This window comes from Phacochoerus africanus, chromosome 8 (assembly GCF_016906955.1).
Source record: "Phacochoerus africanus isolate WHEZ1 chromosome 8, ROS_Pafr_v1, whole genome shotgun sequence".
In the NCBI taxonomy this organism is placed as follows: Eukaryota; Metazoa; Chordata; class Mammalia; order Artiodactyla; family Suidae; genus Phacochoerus; species Phacochoerus africanus.
The window spans coordinates 47,512,546-47,529,349 of NC_062551.1; the positions used below are offsets into that span (position 1 = coordinate 47,512,546).

The 16,804-nt window shown below is 53.5% G+C and overlaps 1 protein-coding gene across 1 annotated transcript; it reads left to right on the forward strand.

Moving 5' to 3' along the window:
* The first annotated feature begins 45 nt into the window (after window positions 1-45).
* EIF3K (eukaryotic translation initiation factor 3 subunit K) lies at window positions 46-12,746 on the forward strand. The gene is made up of 8 exons (XM_047793494.1): window positions 46-268; window positions 1,400-1,498; window positions 5,556-5,676; window positions 6,773-6,847; window positions 9,440-9,506; window positions 9,594-9,671; window positions 11,456-11,581; window positions 12,678-12,746. Exons 1-8 carry the CDS (start codon window positions 210-212, stop codon window positions 12,707-12,709), a joined length of 657 nt encoding a protein of 218 aa, XP_047649450.1. The 5' UTR covers window positions 46-209; the 3' UTR covers window positions 12,710-12,746.
* Window positions 12,747-16,804: the final 4,058 nt, after the last annotated feature.

Here is a 16,804-nt window from a genome sequence, read left to right on the forward strand (position 1 = left end):
GCGCCAACTGCGCACGCTGGGAAGAAGTCACGAGGCAGCCGGAAAGCGCGGCGGCCGCAGCTAGAGCCTCCTCCATCTTCGCCTCCAGGGCTGGAGAGGAAACAGCGACGTAGTTTCCGTCTCCACCCGCAGTTCCTTTTCCGGTCCTCGAGGACGCCGTGACTGTAGGATCTTCGGCTTCAGTCCCGGTGTGGGAGGCGAGAGTAGTCATGGCGATGTTTGAGCAGATGAGAGCGAACGTGGGCAAGCTGCTCAAGGGTATCGACAGGTCTGAACCTGGTCAGAGGGAGCGCTTCTGGCCAAGCAGGGTGGAGGAGGGGATTTTTCGGGAGACAGCAAGGGTGGTCTGGATCCTGGGCTTGCCCGGGAGTGGGATTTTTTCAGTCGTCTTGGAGATGTTTAAGGAAACAGCACTGCAGAGGCCTTATGGCGGGCGATAAGCTTGTCTACCGCTCAGTCCTCCCTTTTTTAATTGATGTAAGGCCTCCCTCTCTGCTTCTCGGCTTCCCCTCTCTCAGCCCCTCACTTTCCTTTCTCTGCTCCTCAGTCTGTCTCTCTCAGTGCCTCTTTCTCTCTCCCCCCTCCCATATCATTCATCCAATACATGTTTACTAAAATATATTTTGTCAGTGCTGGGCACTGCTGCGAACCAGAAGTGACCAAGAGAGCCACAGGCTGTGCTTTCACGGAGTTCCCGGTTCAGAGTCTAGACAAACCTGCCAATAGGCAGTGGTAGTGGTAGCCAGAAGTGGTCAGGGCTGGGATGGGGGGACGCTAGGCAGGAGAAGATGGTGCTAGACCTGAGTGGGGCCTGGGGAGGGGAGAAAGGGGTGCATGGCAAAGACGTCCTGGAGGCCAGGTATACATGCTGCCAGGGCTGGTTGGCTGAGAGGTTGAGGAGACATCCTAGAAAAGACACAGGGCTGATAGAGTTCCCATCGTGGCGCAGCGGAAACACTTCTGACTAGGAACCCTGAGGTTGCGGGTACAATCCCTGGCCCTGCTCAGTGAATTAAGGATCTGGTGTTGCCGTGAGCTGTGGTATAGGTTGCAGATGGGGCTCGGATCCTGCATTGCTGTGGTGTAGGCCGGCAACTGTAGCTCTGATTCAGCCCCTAGCCTGGGAACCTCCATATGCGGCCACGGGTGCGGCCTTAAGAAAAAAAAAAAAAAAAAAAACGCGGGGCTTAGGCTTAGGTCTGGGATGTGGATAAGTTTTGTTAGAGGTTATAGAGCTGATTCGGTATTTGAGTAGAGCAAGTGACCAGTGACAGATCTGGAGGGAAGCAAGAAAGGAAGAGGGAGGAGCAGGCTACAGTGCCCCCTCCCACCCCGGCCCCACAGAGCGACTGACCTCAGCTCCTCTCTTTTCTGCTCACCCATCTTGTTTCTCCTCTAGGTATAATCCTGAGAATCTGGCCACCCTGGAGCGCTATGTGGAGACACAGGCTAAGGAGAATGCCTATGATCTGGAAGCCAACCTGGCTGTTCTGAAACTGTGAGTGTCTGCATCTGTTCCCACCACTGTGTCAGTGGCCAGCAAGGTGCCGCTCCCGATACTGGGTAGGGTGGGAGTTGGGGGTGGCCCACAGGATGTGGCTTCTCTCTCTTTTAAGTTGAAATGTAATTGATGTACAGTGTTATATTTTCAGGTGTGAAATATAACAATTGGATGTGTTTATAGATTTTATTGCATTTAAAGTCAATATAGGAGTTCTCTGGTGGCTCAGCAGGTTAAAGATCCAGCGTTGTCACTGCTGTGGCATGGGTTCTATCCTTGAAACTTCCATATGCTGCAAGTATGGCCAAAAACATGGTTATATAAAACATTGGTGGAGTTCCCGTCGTGGCGCAGTGGTTAACGAATCCGACTAGGAACCATGAGGTTGCAGGTTCGGTCCCTGCCCTTGCTCAGTGGGTTAACGATCCGGCGTTGCGGTGAGCTGTGGTGTAGGTTGCAGACGCGGCTCGGATTCCATGTTGCTGTGACTCTGGCGTAGGCCGGTGGCTACAGCTCCGATTGGACCCCTAGCCTGGGAACCTCCATATGCCGCGGGAGCGGCCCAAGAAATAGCAAAAAGACAAAAAAGAAAAAAAAACATTGGTTATAGTCTGTGCTGTATGTTACATCCTTGTATCTTACTTATTTTATATCTACCAGTTTGTATCTCTTAATCTCCTTCACCCGCCTGTCTTGCCTCCCTCCCACCCTGCTCCCCTCTGGTAACCACTAGTTTGTTCTGTGTATTTGGGTTTGTTTTTGTTTCATTATAGTCATCCGTTGTCATCTTTTAGGTTCCACATATTAGTCAAAACGTACAGTATTTGTCTTTCTTCAGCTTATTTCACTAAGCGTATTGAGGTCCATTCATGTCATTGCAAAGGGCAAAATTTCATTCTTTCATGGCTGGGTGATGTTCCCTTGTGTGTGTATCCCGTTTTATCCATTCATTTGTTAGTGGACACCTAGAGTGCTCCCATGTCTTGGCTGTCATAAATAGTGCTGCTGTGAACATTGGGGTGCATGTATCTTTTCGACTTAGTGTTTTTGTTATCTTTGGATGTGTACTCAGGTTGGAATTGCTGGGTCATATAGTAGTTTTTTTGTTTGTTTGTTTGTTTTTTTAATAATTGTTGGTATAATGTTGTGCCAATTCCTCCTGTACAGCAAAATGACTTAGTTATCCAGATATATATATATTTTTTTTTTCTTATTTTTAATGTTCCTTTCTATCATGGTTTATCCCAAAAGATTGGTTATGGTTCCCTGTACTCTCCGGTAGGATCTTGTTGTTTATCTATTATAAGTGTAATAGTTGCATCTACTCACCACAGGCTGTCAGTCTATCCTGCTCTCCCTCCTCCCCCTTGATAACCACAAATCTGTTCTCTATGTTTGTGAGTCTGTTTTTGTTTTGTAGATATGTTTATTTGTGCCATATTTGAGATTCCATGTATAAGTGATGTCACATGGTACTTGTCTTTCTCTTTCTGACTTTACTGAGTGTGATCATCTCTGGTTGCATCCATGTTGCTGTGAATGGCATTATTTCACTCCTTTTTATGACCAAGTAGTGTTCCATTGTGTTTATATACCACATCTTCTTAGTCCACTCATCTGTTGATGGACATTTAGGTGGCTGGTTCTTTCTTTTCCCCCTTTTTTGGCCTCCCTATGGCGTATGGAGTTCCAAGGCCAGGGATCAGATCCAACCACAGTTTCAGCGTAAACTGCGGCAACGCTGGATCCTTTAACCCACTGTGCTGGCCCAGGGGTCGAACCTGTGTCTCAGTGCTGCAGAGACTCATGTATCCTGTGGCACCACAGCAGGAATTTCTGGTAGTTCTGTTTCTGTTTGTCTTTTTAGGGCCGCACCCACGGCACATGGAAGTTCCCAGGCTAGGGGTTGAATCAGAGCTGCAGCTACACAGCCATAGCAACGCCAGACCTGAGCCAAGTCTTCAACCTACACCACAGCTCACGGTAAAGCTGGATCCTTAACCCACTGAGCGACACCAGGGATTGAACCCACATCCTCATGGATACGAGTCGGATTCTTAAACCCACTGAGCCACAGCAGGAACTCCCTGGTAGTTCTATTTTTTTCATTTTTGGGGGGAACCTTTATATTGTCTTCCATAGTGGCTGCACCAATTACATTTCCACCAACAGATGTACCAGAGTTGTCTCTTCTCCACATCCTTGGCCTTTCTGACAGGTGTGAAGTGACAGCTCATTGTGGTTTTGATTTGAATCTCTCGGATGATTATCATTGTTGTGCATCTTTTTGTGTGTCTGTGGTGATCGGTACATCTTCTTTGGAAAAATGTCTCTTCAGGTCTTCTCCCATTTTTTAGTAGGGTTTTTTGGGGTTTGGGCATTGAGTTGTCTTGAGTTTTAAATATATTTTTTGGATCACATATAACTTTTCTCGATGTGCTAGACTAGGAAGCCAGGGAAGTTGGGGCAGGCGGAGGGATGGCTTTTTAAAAAATAGTTTCAAAACACACAGGCTAGCGCATAAAACAAATACATGGAGTTCCCTTTGTGGCGCAGTGGAAATGAACACGACCAGGATCCCTGAGGATGCAGGTTTGATCTCTGGCCTCGCCCTGCGGGTTAAGGATCCGATGTTGCTGTGAGCTGTGGTGTAGGTCGCAGATGCAGCTTGGCTCCTGCGTCGCTGTGGCTGTGGACTAGGCTGGCATCTGTAGCTCCAATTCGACCTCTGGCCTGGAAACTTCTATATGCCTTGTGTGTGGCCCTAAAAGGCAAAAATAAAAAACAAAACCAAATACGTAGTTTAACAAGTAAGTGTAAACGAGCACGAGTGTGCTCACCATCCAGGTTGCAAAAGTGAGTGGGCCTTTGCCTCGTGTGTTTTGTGCCAACTACCCCCACCATGGTAACCACTTTTAGGCTCTCATGGCCTGGTTTTATGTGCGTTTAAGACGTAGACACACACGCACACGCATCCCGATTAATCTAGCTCTTGTTTTCCTGCTTTGAACTTGACATAAATGTAGTCACACGACTGAAGCTCTTCTGTATCTGGCGTCTTCCAGTCAGCCCTGGGTTTGTGAGATCCATCCTTTTTCTATGTGGCTGCCGTGTGTTGTCATTGCTGTATTGTGTTCCATGTGGTCCTAGTTATTGCTTCTGTCGATGGACGTTTGGGTTCTACCTCCTCAGTGCTGTATTGGCACATTACCAGCTGTGTGATTTTTTAGATGGCGTAGCCTCAGTTTTGCCATCTGTAAAATGGAGATAACACACTGGGACTTGCGAGCTGTTGGGGTTGTACTGGGGATGACTGCCACTTAGGAAGTGGTAGCTGCAGTGCTGGAAGCTTTGTGTGTGCTGCCCCACTTAGAGCCTGCCTTGCCTTTGTGAAGTAGATGTGGTTGTTGTTATCCCCTTTTGCAAGGGAGGAAACTGATTCAGGGAGTATTTAAAATAAGTAATCGAGGAGTTGTGGCTCAGTGATAATGAATCCGACTGGTATCTATGAGGTTGCAGGTTCAATCCCGGGCCTCGCTCAGTGGGTGGAGGATCCGGCGTTGCAGTGACCTGTGGTGTAGGTTGCAGATGCAGCTCTGATCTGGCATTGCTGTGGCTGTGCTGTAGGCCGACAGCTGCAGCTCCAATCTGACCCTTAACCTGGGAGCCTCCACATGCCACAGGTGCAGCCCTAAAAAGGCCAAAACATAAAGTAAAATTAAAAGGTAGTTGTAGGTCACTCAGCAGTTAAGTTTAAAGCCAGGCAGTTGACTCCAAAGCCCTGACCACTCCTCCAGATGCCACTTTTGTGCTCATTTGTTAGTGACGCACTTAACACTGCCTTGCTGGGTGGTTGTGAGCATTAACTGTGCACGTCTGCACAGCAAGAAAGTAGGGTCAGGGAGGTAAAGGCACAGCCAGGGAGCCGTGCACTCAGGATTAGAGCCCCGGCATGTCCAGCTCCCAAACCCTGGGCCAAAGCAATGCACAGCACCTGTCGAGGCCGAGGGGCCTGGAGACGCCACCGCCACTGTGTCTTTGTTCCGCTTCCTAGGTACCAATTCAACCCAGCTTTCTTCCAGACCACTGTCACCGCCCAGATCCTGCTGAAGGCCCTCACCAACCTGCCCCACACCGACTTCACGCTGTGCAAGTGCATGATCGACCAGGCGCACGTATCCTTCCTGCTCCCTGGGCCGGGTGGGTGAATTCACGGAGCAGTGGTCTGAGCTGAGCAGCAGACACTGAGTACCCAGCGCGGGCTTGGCCCTATGTCTGGGCTGAGAAAGGCTCGCTCCTTGACCCTGCTCTGCCTGGTGTGTTGTGGGAGGGCCTGCTTTCGGATTGTTTGCCTGCCCCAGGGGTCTGTTCTGATGGCTTAAAAAAGGCACATGGTCCACTGTTCAAAGTCCAACAAAATGTGCAGTGAAACAAACCAAGGCCTCCTCCCGCCCCATCCCACAGTCCCCCGCTCTTCTCCAGGAAGGCAGTGGTAGTTTACAGTCCTGGGGGCCTTTCCACAGAGGCTCTCAGGATGCGTAAGTGCAGCTGTGTGTGTTTATACCCTCATGGTCCTCCCCACCCAAACGGGCCAGTATGCACATCATTCTGCATCTTGCTTTTTTTCTCTTCTTTCGTTTTTTCTTTCTCTGTTTTTCTCTTTCTTTCTCTTTCTGGGATCTCAGTTCCCAGACAAGGGATTGAACCCGGCTGCAGCAGTGAACGTGCCGAATCCTAACCACTAGACCACCAGGGAACTCCTTACATCTTGCTTTCTTCCTCTCACAGTGTGTCTCATCACTTTCGCTGTGTCAGTTCTATGAGAGACTCCACTTCAGTGTGTGGTTGGGCCACTGATGCATTAACAGTCCCCATCAGGGAGTTCCTGTCGTGGCTCAGCAGAAGTGAATCCGACTAGCATCCATGAGGACACGGGTTCGATCCCTGGTCTCGTTCAGTGGGTTAAGGATCTGGCATTGCTGTGAGCTGTGGTGTAGGTCACAGGCTCCACTCGGATCTGGCATGGCTGTGGCGTAGGCTGGCGGCTGCGGCTCCAATTTGACCCCTAGCCTGTGAACCTCAATATGCTGTGGGTGCAGCCCTAAAAAGACCGGGGGGAAAAAAAAAAGAGTCCCCACACTGGCTTATTAGGACTTTTTTTCACTTTTGCCATCACAAGTGGGAGTGAACAAAAGATGGGCGTGGGCAGTCTAGGACTCAGCAGCGAGCTTCTCCCGCCCCAGGGCCTTTTCCCTTAACCCTTCCTTCCAGCAAGAAGAACGGCCCATCCGGCAGATTTTGTACCTCGGAGACCTGCTAGAGACCTGCCACTTCCAGGCCTTCTGGGTAACTTCCCTTGGCTCTGGGGGCAGGGTGGTGACTGGGCCGCGTGGAGCAGGCCGCCGAAGGTGGCAACTGTGCCCGGCGGGTTGGCTGCCTTCGTGGCGTGGGTCCTGTGCTCATGGAATGGTCATGCTCAGCCGGGGCCGGGCTGTCTGCTGTGCCGCAGAGCTCAGATGACACACACACCCTTCCAGCAAAGGCCCTCGTCCTCTAAACACTCTTCGTCTTTTGTTTGCTCTAACCTAGCCTGGCCCAGCCGTCCACCTCTGCAGCTTCCCAGGTAGCCTCTCCCCTCTACTCGGACCCATCTCCCTCCCCAGCTCCCAGCCCCCAGCACTGTGTTCGTACTTCCGCCCCCCTTTTGTGGCATCAGCACCCGCCCCCCAGCAGTGCTCATTCATCTTGTCATGAAGAATGTAGCTCACTGGCCCTCTTCCCGCTGTTTTCATTCTTAGGTGCTTGCAAAGGCAGGCAGACCCATGATTCTTCCACCACCCTGTCCCCTCAGTTTCTGGAACTGTTCTCCTCTCTGTGCCTTCAGCCTCTCACTGGTAGTCACACCCTAGACCACGGGTTCTCAGCACTTTGGACCCCTGAGGAGTTAAACAAATACTGGAAGTTCCCGTTGTGGCTCAGTGGTAATGAGCCCGACTAGTATCCGTGAGGACGCAGGTTCGATCCCTGGCCTCGCCCCATTAGTTGAGGATCTGGCGATGCTGTGGCTGTGGCGTAGGCTGGCAGCTACAGCTCTCTTTCCACCCCTAACCTGGGAACTTGCACATGCCTCCAGTGCGGCCCTAAAAAGCAGAAAAAAACCAAACACATTGTGATACTTGGCTCCTGCCTCCCTGGAATCCGATATAAGTGGTCTGGGTGCGGTCTAGACTTAGGGCTTTTACAGTTATTCCTGGTGATTCCGATGCCCGGCTAAGGCTGGGAGCCAGTGGCCTGTCCTTGTCTTCACCAGTATTCACTTACTCCTCCTCCATCTGTGAATGTCACCTCCACCCTCTGACCACGTCCTCAATTCCCAGCTCACCCCCCTGAGGTCCCCGACCTGACACCTTTGGGCCTGACCAGCAGCCCTGGCCCTCTTCCGGCTTCCTCCTCCGGCACAAATGCGCGCTCCTGCCCTTCCACATCTGGATCTGCGAGGATGCGCAAGGCCGGAGAAGAACCCCTCCAGGGCCGGCCGCCACCCAGACACGGTCTTCAGCCCCTGCTTGTCCAGGGCCTTGCGCCCTCCCTGCTCTGCTGGACAGCCCTGCTCAGCTTCTCACCACCTCGGCTTGTCCTATGGCCCCTCCTTTCCTGGGAAGGTAGAAGCAGCCAGAGCAGGACTTCCCGCCCCCAGCCTGACGTCTGTGGGCAGCCAACCCAGCACTTTGCTGTTTTCATGGCTGAATTGTCCCTGCTCCTGTCGCAGGCCCCCCTTCTCCAGGGCGCCAGTCCCCTTTCGCCTGCTGGGCATCCCACCACGGCTCTCCTGGCTCCTCTGTAGAGCAAACTTGGCCTTCCCACGTGGTTTCCATCACCACAAGAGACGTCCACCCTGCACTTCATTTCAGCTGAAAAAGAGAACTCTCCGTCAACCTCCACACCCCACCAGCTCTGCCTCTCATTCCAGCCACGCTCCTGTTTGCTCGGGGCTTTCTTGATTTTAAAGCTGGAAGTCTCACATCCTAGGAAACCCCGTCTAGGGTGAATAGGGACTCTGTCAGCCCACTCTGGGACAGCTAGCCTGCCCTCAGCCTCCCCTGGTCCCCTGGTCACTGGAAGCCCCTCCATTCAGGTTTCTGTGGCCAAGCCCCTGCCCCCAGTCTCCAGCCCACACACACTCCATGGACCACTCTTGTCCAGATCTGCAATGATGTCCCCACTGCTGGATCCAGTAGGAAGTTCTCAGGCCCCGTCTCACCTGCCCCTCCAGCCCCGCCTGATGGGGCATCACGCGCCGCTCCCTCACACCCGCTCAGCTCGGCTCCAGGACAGCCACTCTTTCCCACTGTCCTCCTGGGTTCCTCATTTCCATCACTCGTTTTGGGGAGCCCTTGCTGGGGAGGGGACATTTGAGCAGAAGCCTGAAAGAGGTGGGGGTGTTAGCCGCAGGGGAGGAAAGTTCCAGAACCAGCCAGCATGGAGGCCTTGAGTGGGTGGGGGCCTGGCATGTCTGAGGGGCAGCGAGGAGCCCAATGGCTGGAGTGAGGGGCAAGTGGGCGGGGGCGACAGGCAGGTCCTGCGGGGCTCTGTGGGTCGTGGGGGACACTTGACCTTTGAGTGAGATGGGAACCAAGTCGACGGAGTTGAGTGCAGGAAGCGATTCCGTCTCCACATCCTCTGTCGGGACTGGTGTCCGCCTGGCCCATGCACACCCCAGCTCTCTGATTACAGGCACATCACTTAGCTGCTGTGAGCTTTGGTCTCCTTGTCTCTAAAATGGTGAACAAAACCAGCCACATTTACATCACGAGGCTGCACACGGAAGGGCTGGCATGTGGGTGGAGGCTCGAGTGCTCGCCTCTGTCGCTGGTGGTGGTCTTAGCGTTCTTGGCATTACCGACGTTGACATTTTGGACATTGTCACTCCCCTCACAGCAAGCCCTGGATGAAAACATGGACCTCCTGGAAGGTATAACTGGCTTTGAAGACTCCGTCCGCAAATGTAAGCCCCTCTCTGAGCTTGGACTCCCTGAGGGGCGGGAGTGGCCACAGGGCCGCCCTGCAGCATCTTTGTCCCTCCTTTCTGCAGTTATCTGCCATGTCGTGGGCATCACTTATCAGCACATCGATCGCTGGCTGCTGGCTGAGATGCTCGGGGATCTGACAGGTAAGGCCCTCTGGGTCCCCAGTACCATTCTAGGAGGTCAGGGGGGTCGGGGCCATGGGCCTCAGCGGCTCCTCAGGTGGACCTACCTCTGCCTCACCAGGTGAAGGCCCAGCCTAGGGAGGGACTAAGGGATTCACATAAAGCATCTCCTTCCTTGGCAGAGATCCTTTGGCATTTGTTGGTTTATTCTGCATAAACTAATGGAATGCCCACTCTGTGCCAGCTACAGCCCTAGGGGCACAGCAGTGAATAACAGTGAACGGCTCAGAGTCTCTCTTGTGGACGTGGTGAAACAGCTGACAGATGAGGCTGAACATGTCTGGTGGGGATCCGTGCGTGGCAGCCCCTGGGGGGGAACACAGAGGTGAGGCAGTGCAGCGTCCGAACAGTTACCTCTGCGGCGGAGTGAAGCGGGCAGCGTGGGGCAGAGCGAATGTGAGGATCGCAGGCTGGAGCCCGGTGAGCGAGGGGCGGAGCCGGGGGCAGAGGTGCCGGGAAGGCCAGGTACCTGGGGCTCCTGAGGACTGCGTCTCAGTGAGGACTCACTCCCGAGTGAGGTCTAAGCAGGGAGGGACATCATCGGATTTACGTTTCTAAATGATCTCTCCAAAAAGGAAGTAAAGAAAAAAATGCGTGTGAGTATATTTGCTTGTGCTGCCAAAAGAAACACAGGAAGGAAAATGCAAAGCTATGGAAAGTGGTTACTCCTTGCGGAGTGGGGGGGTGAGAACAGGGAGGAGAGGGCGGGGCTTCCTCCGAGGACCTTCTCAGATAGTCCTGCCTTTTGAGCCAGGTGGGCTTTTTCTAGGATGTTATTTGTTTTCAGTGGAAGCTAACATTTATTGGACACTCTGTCAGGCACTATACTAAGTGCTGTGAGATGTTTTATGTTTCCTTAAGGTGTTTTCTGTATTTAAAAGAGAAATTAGAAGTTCCCGTTGTGGCGCAGTGATTAACGAATCCGACTAGGAACCATGAGGTAGCAGGTTCGATCCCTGGCCTTGCTCAGTGGGTTAAGGATCCGGTGTTGCCGTGAGCTATGGTGTGGGTCGCAGACATGGCTCGCATCCTGCGTTGCTGTGGCTCTGGCGTAGGCCAGTAGCTATAGCTCCGATTCGACCCCTAGCCTGGGAACCTCCATATGCCGCGGGAGCGGCCCTAGAAAAGGCAAAAAGACAAAAAGATAAATAAATGAGACATTAGATTAAAAGAGGATGAAACATCCCTTAGAATTGAATGTGAAGAGAAGCAGATGAATCTGTATCAAATTGATCACGGTCACGCAGAAAAGAATCATTTCAAGTCATAAAACACCTTCTTGGCCATGCATCCTTGCTAGCATGTTTTCTAAGGGCGAAGAAGAACCGCAAAGGAATTCTTGAACCCGAGGCCGTAGGCTTATTGTTGGCAGTGATGGTGGCGTCCTCATTTGGGAGCCATCCCACGCAGGCTGCAGGGAGGCAGAGTAAGTACACAGACGTTATTAGGAGCTGAGCTTTGCCCTGGGAGAGAGCAGAGCAGTAAATGGAAAATGAAAGCGTCTAAGACGAAAGCCCTGTCATGGGAGGGATGAGAAGGCTAAAGGCTCCCTCTGGCTGCTGTTTGGAGAATGAACTAGAGAAGCAGCCAGCTGGTCGCAGGAGATCAGGTCGGCTGTGGCCATGGTCCAGGCAGGAGATGCTGGTGGCTTCTGGAGAAGGAGGGCGCCCCGGCCCTTGGCTCGCAGGCCCCCCAGTACTGCGGGATCACAGTGCCCACATCCGCACCGCCCGTGTCCCCTGCAGATGGCCAGCTGAAGGTGTGGATGAGCAAGTACGGCTGGAGCGCCGATGAGTCGGGCCAGATCTTCATCTGTAGTCAGGAAGAGAGCATTAAGCCCAAGAACATCGTGGAGAAGATCGACTTTGACAGTGAGTGGGGGCTGGAGGCCTCAGGCTGTGGGGCTCAGGACATGCTCTCAACCCTCGCCCTGCGAGTGAGATCCAGGGTACGGGGCACCTGCCTCCTTACGCCCTGGGTCTCCTCCCCACCCTCGAGTGTGATTCAGGTGTTTTAAAGATAGGGATAGGTGGAGTTCATGTTGTGGCTCAGTGGAAACACCCAACTAGAATCCATGAGGATGCCGGTTCGATCCCTGGCCTTGCTCAGTGGGTTAAGCGTCCAGCACTGCTGTGAGCTGTGGTGTAGAACGCAAACCCGGCTTGCATCTCTCCGGCATGGCTGTGGCTGTGGTGTAGGCCAGCAGCTACAGCTCCAATTAGACCCCTAGCCTTAGAACCTCCATATGCCGTGGGTACAGCCCTAAAAAAAAAAAAGATAGTGCGTGTGGCCCTTTAGTACAAATCAATTCAGTGGGTACTTAATTGAGGAGCAAGACTGAGCGGGCAGTCATCTCCACACTTGGGGGCTATGGACCCTCATTCTGGGTGAGATGCACCCACCGGGTCGGGGGTTCTTGGTGAGAACACGCAAGTCCGGCGCTCTGAGGGTCTTGCAGACAGTACCTAGTAAACGTTGTCATGGTGACGAGGGTCGAGACAGCACTCAGTACCAGGGGCGTCATTTAATCCTGCAGTTCCGTGGTTCTCACGGGGGGAAACTGCTGTTTAGTAATTTTTTTTTTTTTTTTAATTTTTAAGGTCACACCTGCTGCACATGGGGGCTCCCAGGCTAGGAGTCAAATCGGAGCTACAGCTACCAGCCTACACCACAGCCACAGCCATGCCAGATCCGAGCCGCATCTGCATCCTCATGGCTGCTCGTCAGCTTCGTTTCCACTGAGCCCGGGCAGGAACTCCACCGTTCAGTAACTTGCTTGAGGTCAGCCACCTATGAAGGGCAGAGCCGAGATTTGAATCTAGGCCTCTCTGTTCCAGAGTCCAGACTCTTAACGGCTGCCTGCGTGATGGTGACTGAGGGGTTTGTGGGCATCTGCCCGTGGAGAGTGACTGGAGGGCTGTCCCCGACTCTCCCCCGTTAACCGGTCCTCCTTTCTCTCCTCAACAGGCGTGTCCAGCATCATGGCCTCCTCCCAGTAACCTCGCAGGCATTCAATAAAGACTTGTTGACTTCTTAGCCCCATTGTCTCCTCACTGGCTTCCTGCCTCTTCCCCTCGCCCCCCAGCAGGGGTCCAGGAACAGGCTTCAGGTCACCCTGTGCTGGGGCCACCTGGGTTCTGGCTGGAGCCTCCGCCCGCAGCCCGGCCTGTTTCCTTTGACCTCCTCCTCGCCAGCAGCTGACGTCTGCCACCGCCTTCCAGACCTTTCAGGTCACAAGTGGAAGGAACAGCAGCCATGAGTCAGCAAGGAGGAGGCTGTGAATGGGAGGGAGGAGCCCAGCCCTGCACCCCAGCTAGCCTGGGCTCTTCTTTGCCCCAGAAAACCTGGGCAAACCTGGGTGAATGGGTTCCTGGTGAAGGAGAGGCACCGCCTTTGTCCTTGGGCCTCATGGGCGCAGCCACTCGTGGCCCGGGGGCAGGGGCTGGAGGGGCGAGCGGGGCAGGCGCCTGGCCGTTCGCTCAGCTGGTTGTGCCTCCTTGCCTTCTGTTCCTCAGTTTCCTCGTCTGTAAAAGCGGGGGATGGTGCCGCCTCGTCAGAGTCAGGAGGACTCAGAGCTTTTGCCGGTAACGGTCTCAGATCAGGACCTAGCCTGTTCTTGGCGCTGAGAAAACAAGAGTCACTGTTAATTTCAGAGTCAGAAGCGTTGGCCCCCAGCATCGCAGTCTAGTCCCCAGTGCTCTTCTGCATAGAGGGGACTTGATAAGAAAGTTGGGGTTTTCTGTCAGGCCGTTTGTTCTGCCCCATCCCCAAGTCCCGGCCTGCACTGGCCAGGGGCCTCGCCCTCGTCCCATGATCCTTAGTTGCCGTGGTTGTTCACATTTTGCAGAGTATTCCAGACGTTCTGGCGGAGTGACCTCGGGTTGGTTATTCGCAATTTGCAAGGTATTCCAGACGTTCTGGCAGAGTGGCCTTGGGCAGGTGTCTTCTCTGAGCCAGCTGTCTGCAGGAAGAGGGTGGGATACTGGTGACTGCCTTCGGGGGAAATTGGGGGAAATCAAATGCCACAAGAGAGGCACGTCCCTTTGTGTAGACTGGTGGGGTCCCCAGGGAGTGCCTCATTCTCCTGACTCTCCTGCTCCGGTGCGTGGACTTTGCTTACAGAGGGGGCAGGGCCTGAGCTGCACCCTTCCCTGCCCTGCCTGCTTCCGGCACTCACACCCATCATGCTCTGAGGGCGCTGACTCCCGGGGTGGAACAGGACACCCTTTGCCCTGGGATCCAGACCTGAGCAGGAGCCCGGAACTAGGGCGTGTGCCCAAACTCTGCGGACAAAGGGTTTTTCTACAGCTCAGGACTTGGGAGCCAGTTCAAAGGGGGGTGGAAGGAGGGGAGACTGGGATGTCCCTACCCACCCGTTTGGTTGTGTGAATTGGCAAAAGACACATACTCTGGGTGGGCACCCTCCCCCTCGCCCTGGCAAATGTCCTGGTGTAGGATACAACCTGCACAACAGGCCGTGGCCACTCTGACCTTTGCTGCTTTGGGGAACCACAACTTGTCCTGCTTTGCTGACATGCCTTTGACCCAGGTCGCTCATCCTTTGAACAGCTAAGAGGCCCAGCTCTGCAGAGAGTCCAAACCCCAGCCTGGCGAGTGATCTCTGGGCATGTTGGTTAACCTCTCTGTGCCCCGGTTTTACAGCTGCAGGGAGTACCCACTTCTTTTTTTCTATCCCCCCTCCCCCTTTATTTTGGCTACACCTGAGGCATATGGAAGTTCCCAGGCCAGGGACTGAATCGGAGCCACAGCTGTCACCCCCGCCACAGCTGTGGCAACACCAGATTCTCAACCCACTGCGCCACAGCGGGAACTCCAGAGTACCCACTTCCGTAGCTGCTGAGAATTAATGCAAGGGGTTTAAATCATCACCTTGTCCCCTGTCATGATCACTCGGGGACAGGGCTACTATTTGAGCTGCTTCCGTAGCCATTTGGAGACATCCCCGTATCTGTTCCTGTTCCTGCCCTGAGAGGACACACAGCCCGCTCTCCTTGTTTCACCTAAGAAGCGTTGATAACGGGATACAGCACCGCGTAAATCCTGACCGAAGAGGTCTTGAGGATGCTAAGAAGTGTGGAAACAGCGGCCCCAATGCCAGGGCCACTGGCTGTACCCCTTCACTCTGGGCTCTCTCCCTGCCAGCTCTGAGCCCCTGCCCGCTGCCCCCTGACCCTCCAGAGGCAGTAGCTGTTACTACTGCACAGTCTGTGGATGGCTGCTGGGAACTGGCCTCAAAGCTGGCAGTTAAAGGCAGCCTTTAATTTAAACCTCATTGGCTGGGAATGTCCATTTCATCTCTGAGCCCTTGGTCTGGGAGTTTTCTCAATATCAACCAGCAGGCAGGGAGGGGCAGGTGGCCCATTGTTGGAGTGGCCTTTCCGGGCCCAGCAGGCCCAGCACAAGAGTTCTGGGCTTGTTCTCCAGGTCAGGCAGGAAGAGTTGCCCTGCCCCAGCCCCACCCAGCCCAGCCCAGCCCAGCTTTGGACACAGCAACACTCCTGGGTCTTCAGCCAGGTCATGACCCAGGAGGAGCTCGGGGGTGCCAGGACCCACACCACCATGTCAGGTGTGGCCCAAAGAGCTCTTGACAATGAAGGGACCCATGAGGACACACGTTTGATCCCTGGCCTCCCTTAACAGATTAAGGATCTGGTGTTGCCATGAGCTGTGGTGTGGGTTGCAGACATGGCTCGGATTCCGTGTTGCTGTGGCCGTGGTGTAGGCTGACAGCTGCAGCTCAGATTCAGCCTCTTATCCTGGGAACCACCGTATGCCACGGGTACAGCTCTAAAAAAGACAAAAAAAGAAAAAAACACACAAAGACTTCAAATTCCTCACCATGATTTTAAGTCCGTTCATTCATCTGGGATTTCTTAAGCTTCTATCTTCTGCCAGACACTGCTTCAGAGACTAGTGATACAGCAGTGACCAAAACAGATTCCCGTACATCTTGGGCCAACATCCTTGGGAAGGAGACAGATAAGCAGGATAAGTAAACCAGTCATGCACTGTATTGAATGTGCTATAGACAAAAATGAAGCTGGGAAGGTGTGGGATGCTATTTATAAAACGGTGGTCAGGTGAGGTCTCACTAAGGGGGTGATACTTCCGCCGATGTGCAGGAGAGGAGGCTATGATCCTGAGGGTCTAGTGTCGGGGCAAAGCGCAGTGGTAACAAGGCCTCGAGGCTGGACCCTTCCAGGTGTGTTGGAGGAACAGCTGGGAGGCCAGCAGTGTGGCAGGAGCTGGGAGAGCAAGGGGGAGAATGGGAAGATGAGTTGGGAGAGGAGCTGGGGACCAGGCTGGGCGGGACATGGACGAACTGGTGAATTTGGCCGAAGCCCCAGGAGTCCCCATTGCTTCCAAAGCTGGGCAGGGCTGAGTCAAAGCAAGGAATCCTGCAGCCTTTCCTCCTGTCTTTGACTTCGTGGCGCCAAGGGATGGTTCCGAGCAGGAGAGGGAGGAGCTTGCTTTGACTCAGGCTCCTTCTGGTTTCTTTGGAGAAAGAGAGGTGGGGAAGGGGGCATGTGGAGGACTTGAGAAATGTTGAGGAGGCTGGGACACTGGTCCAGGTGAAGACAAGGTGAGGGTAGACAGAACCAGGGTGTGGCCATGTGGGAAGGGAAAAGTGGGTGAATTTTGTATATACTTGGAAGATGGAACTGACAGAATTTCCTGAACGACTGGATGTAGGGTGTGAAAACAAAGAGGAGCCAAGGATGACTGCAAGCTTTGTTGCCTGCACAGCTGGAAGGCCAGAGGCACCATTGACCGAGATGGGGATGGCTATGGGGTGACGAGGTTTGGGAGGAAGATCAGGAGCCCAACTCTGGGTACTTACACTTGAGATACCTATTATGTGTGACAGTGTCATTTGTATTTATTTACTGTCGTGTCCCCCATACACTTGAGAACTAGGCGCACTTATCATGCTCAGCACCTTGTCACCAGCATCCAAGAAGAGTGCCTGGAATACAACAGAGGCTCAATAAATGCTTTTTGAATGAGTGAAGTAAACACGTCCAAAAAATCCTCCACTTTCCCAGTCAGCTAGTATCCATTCCGATCTACCA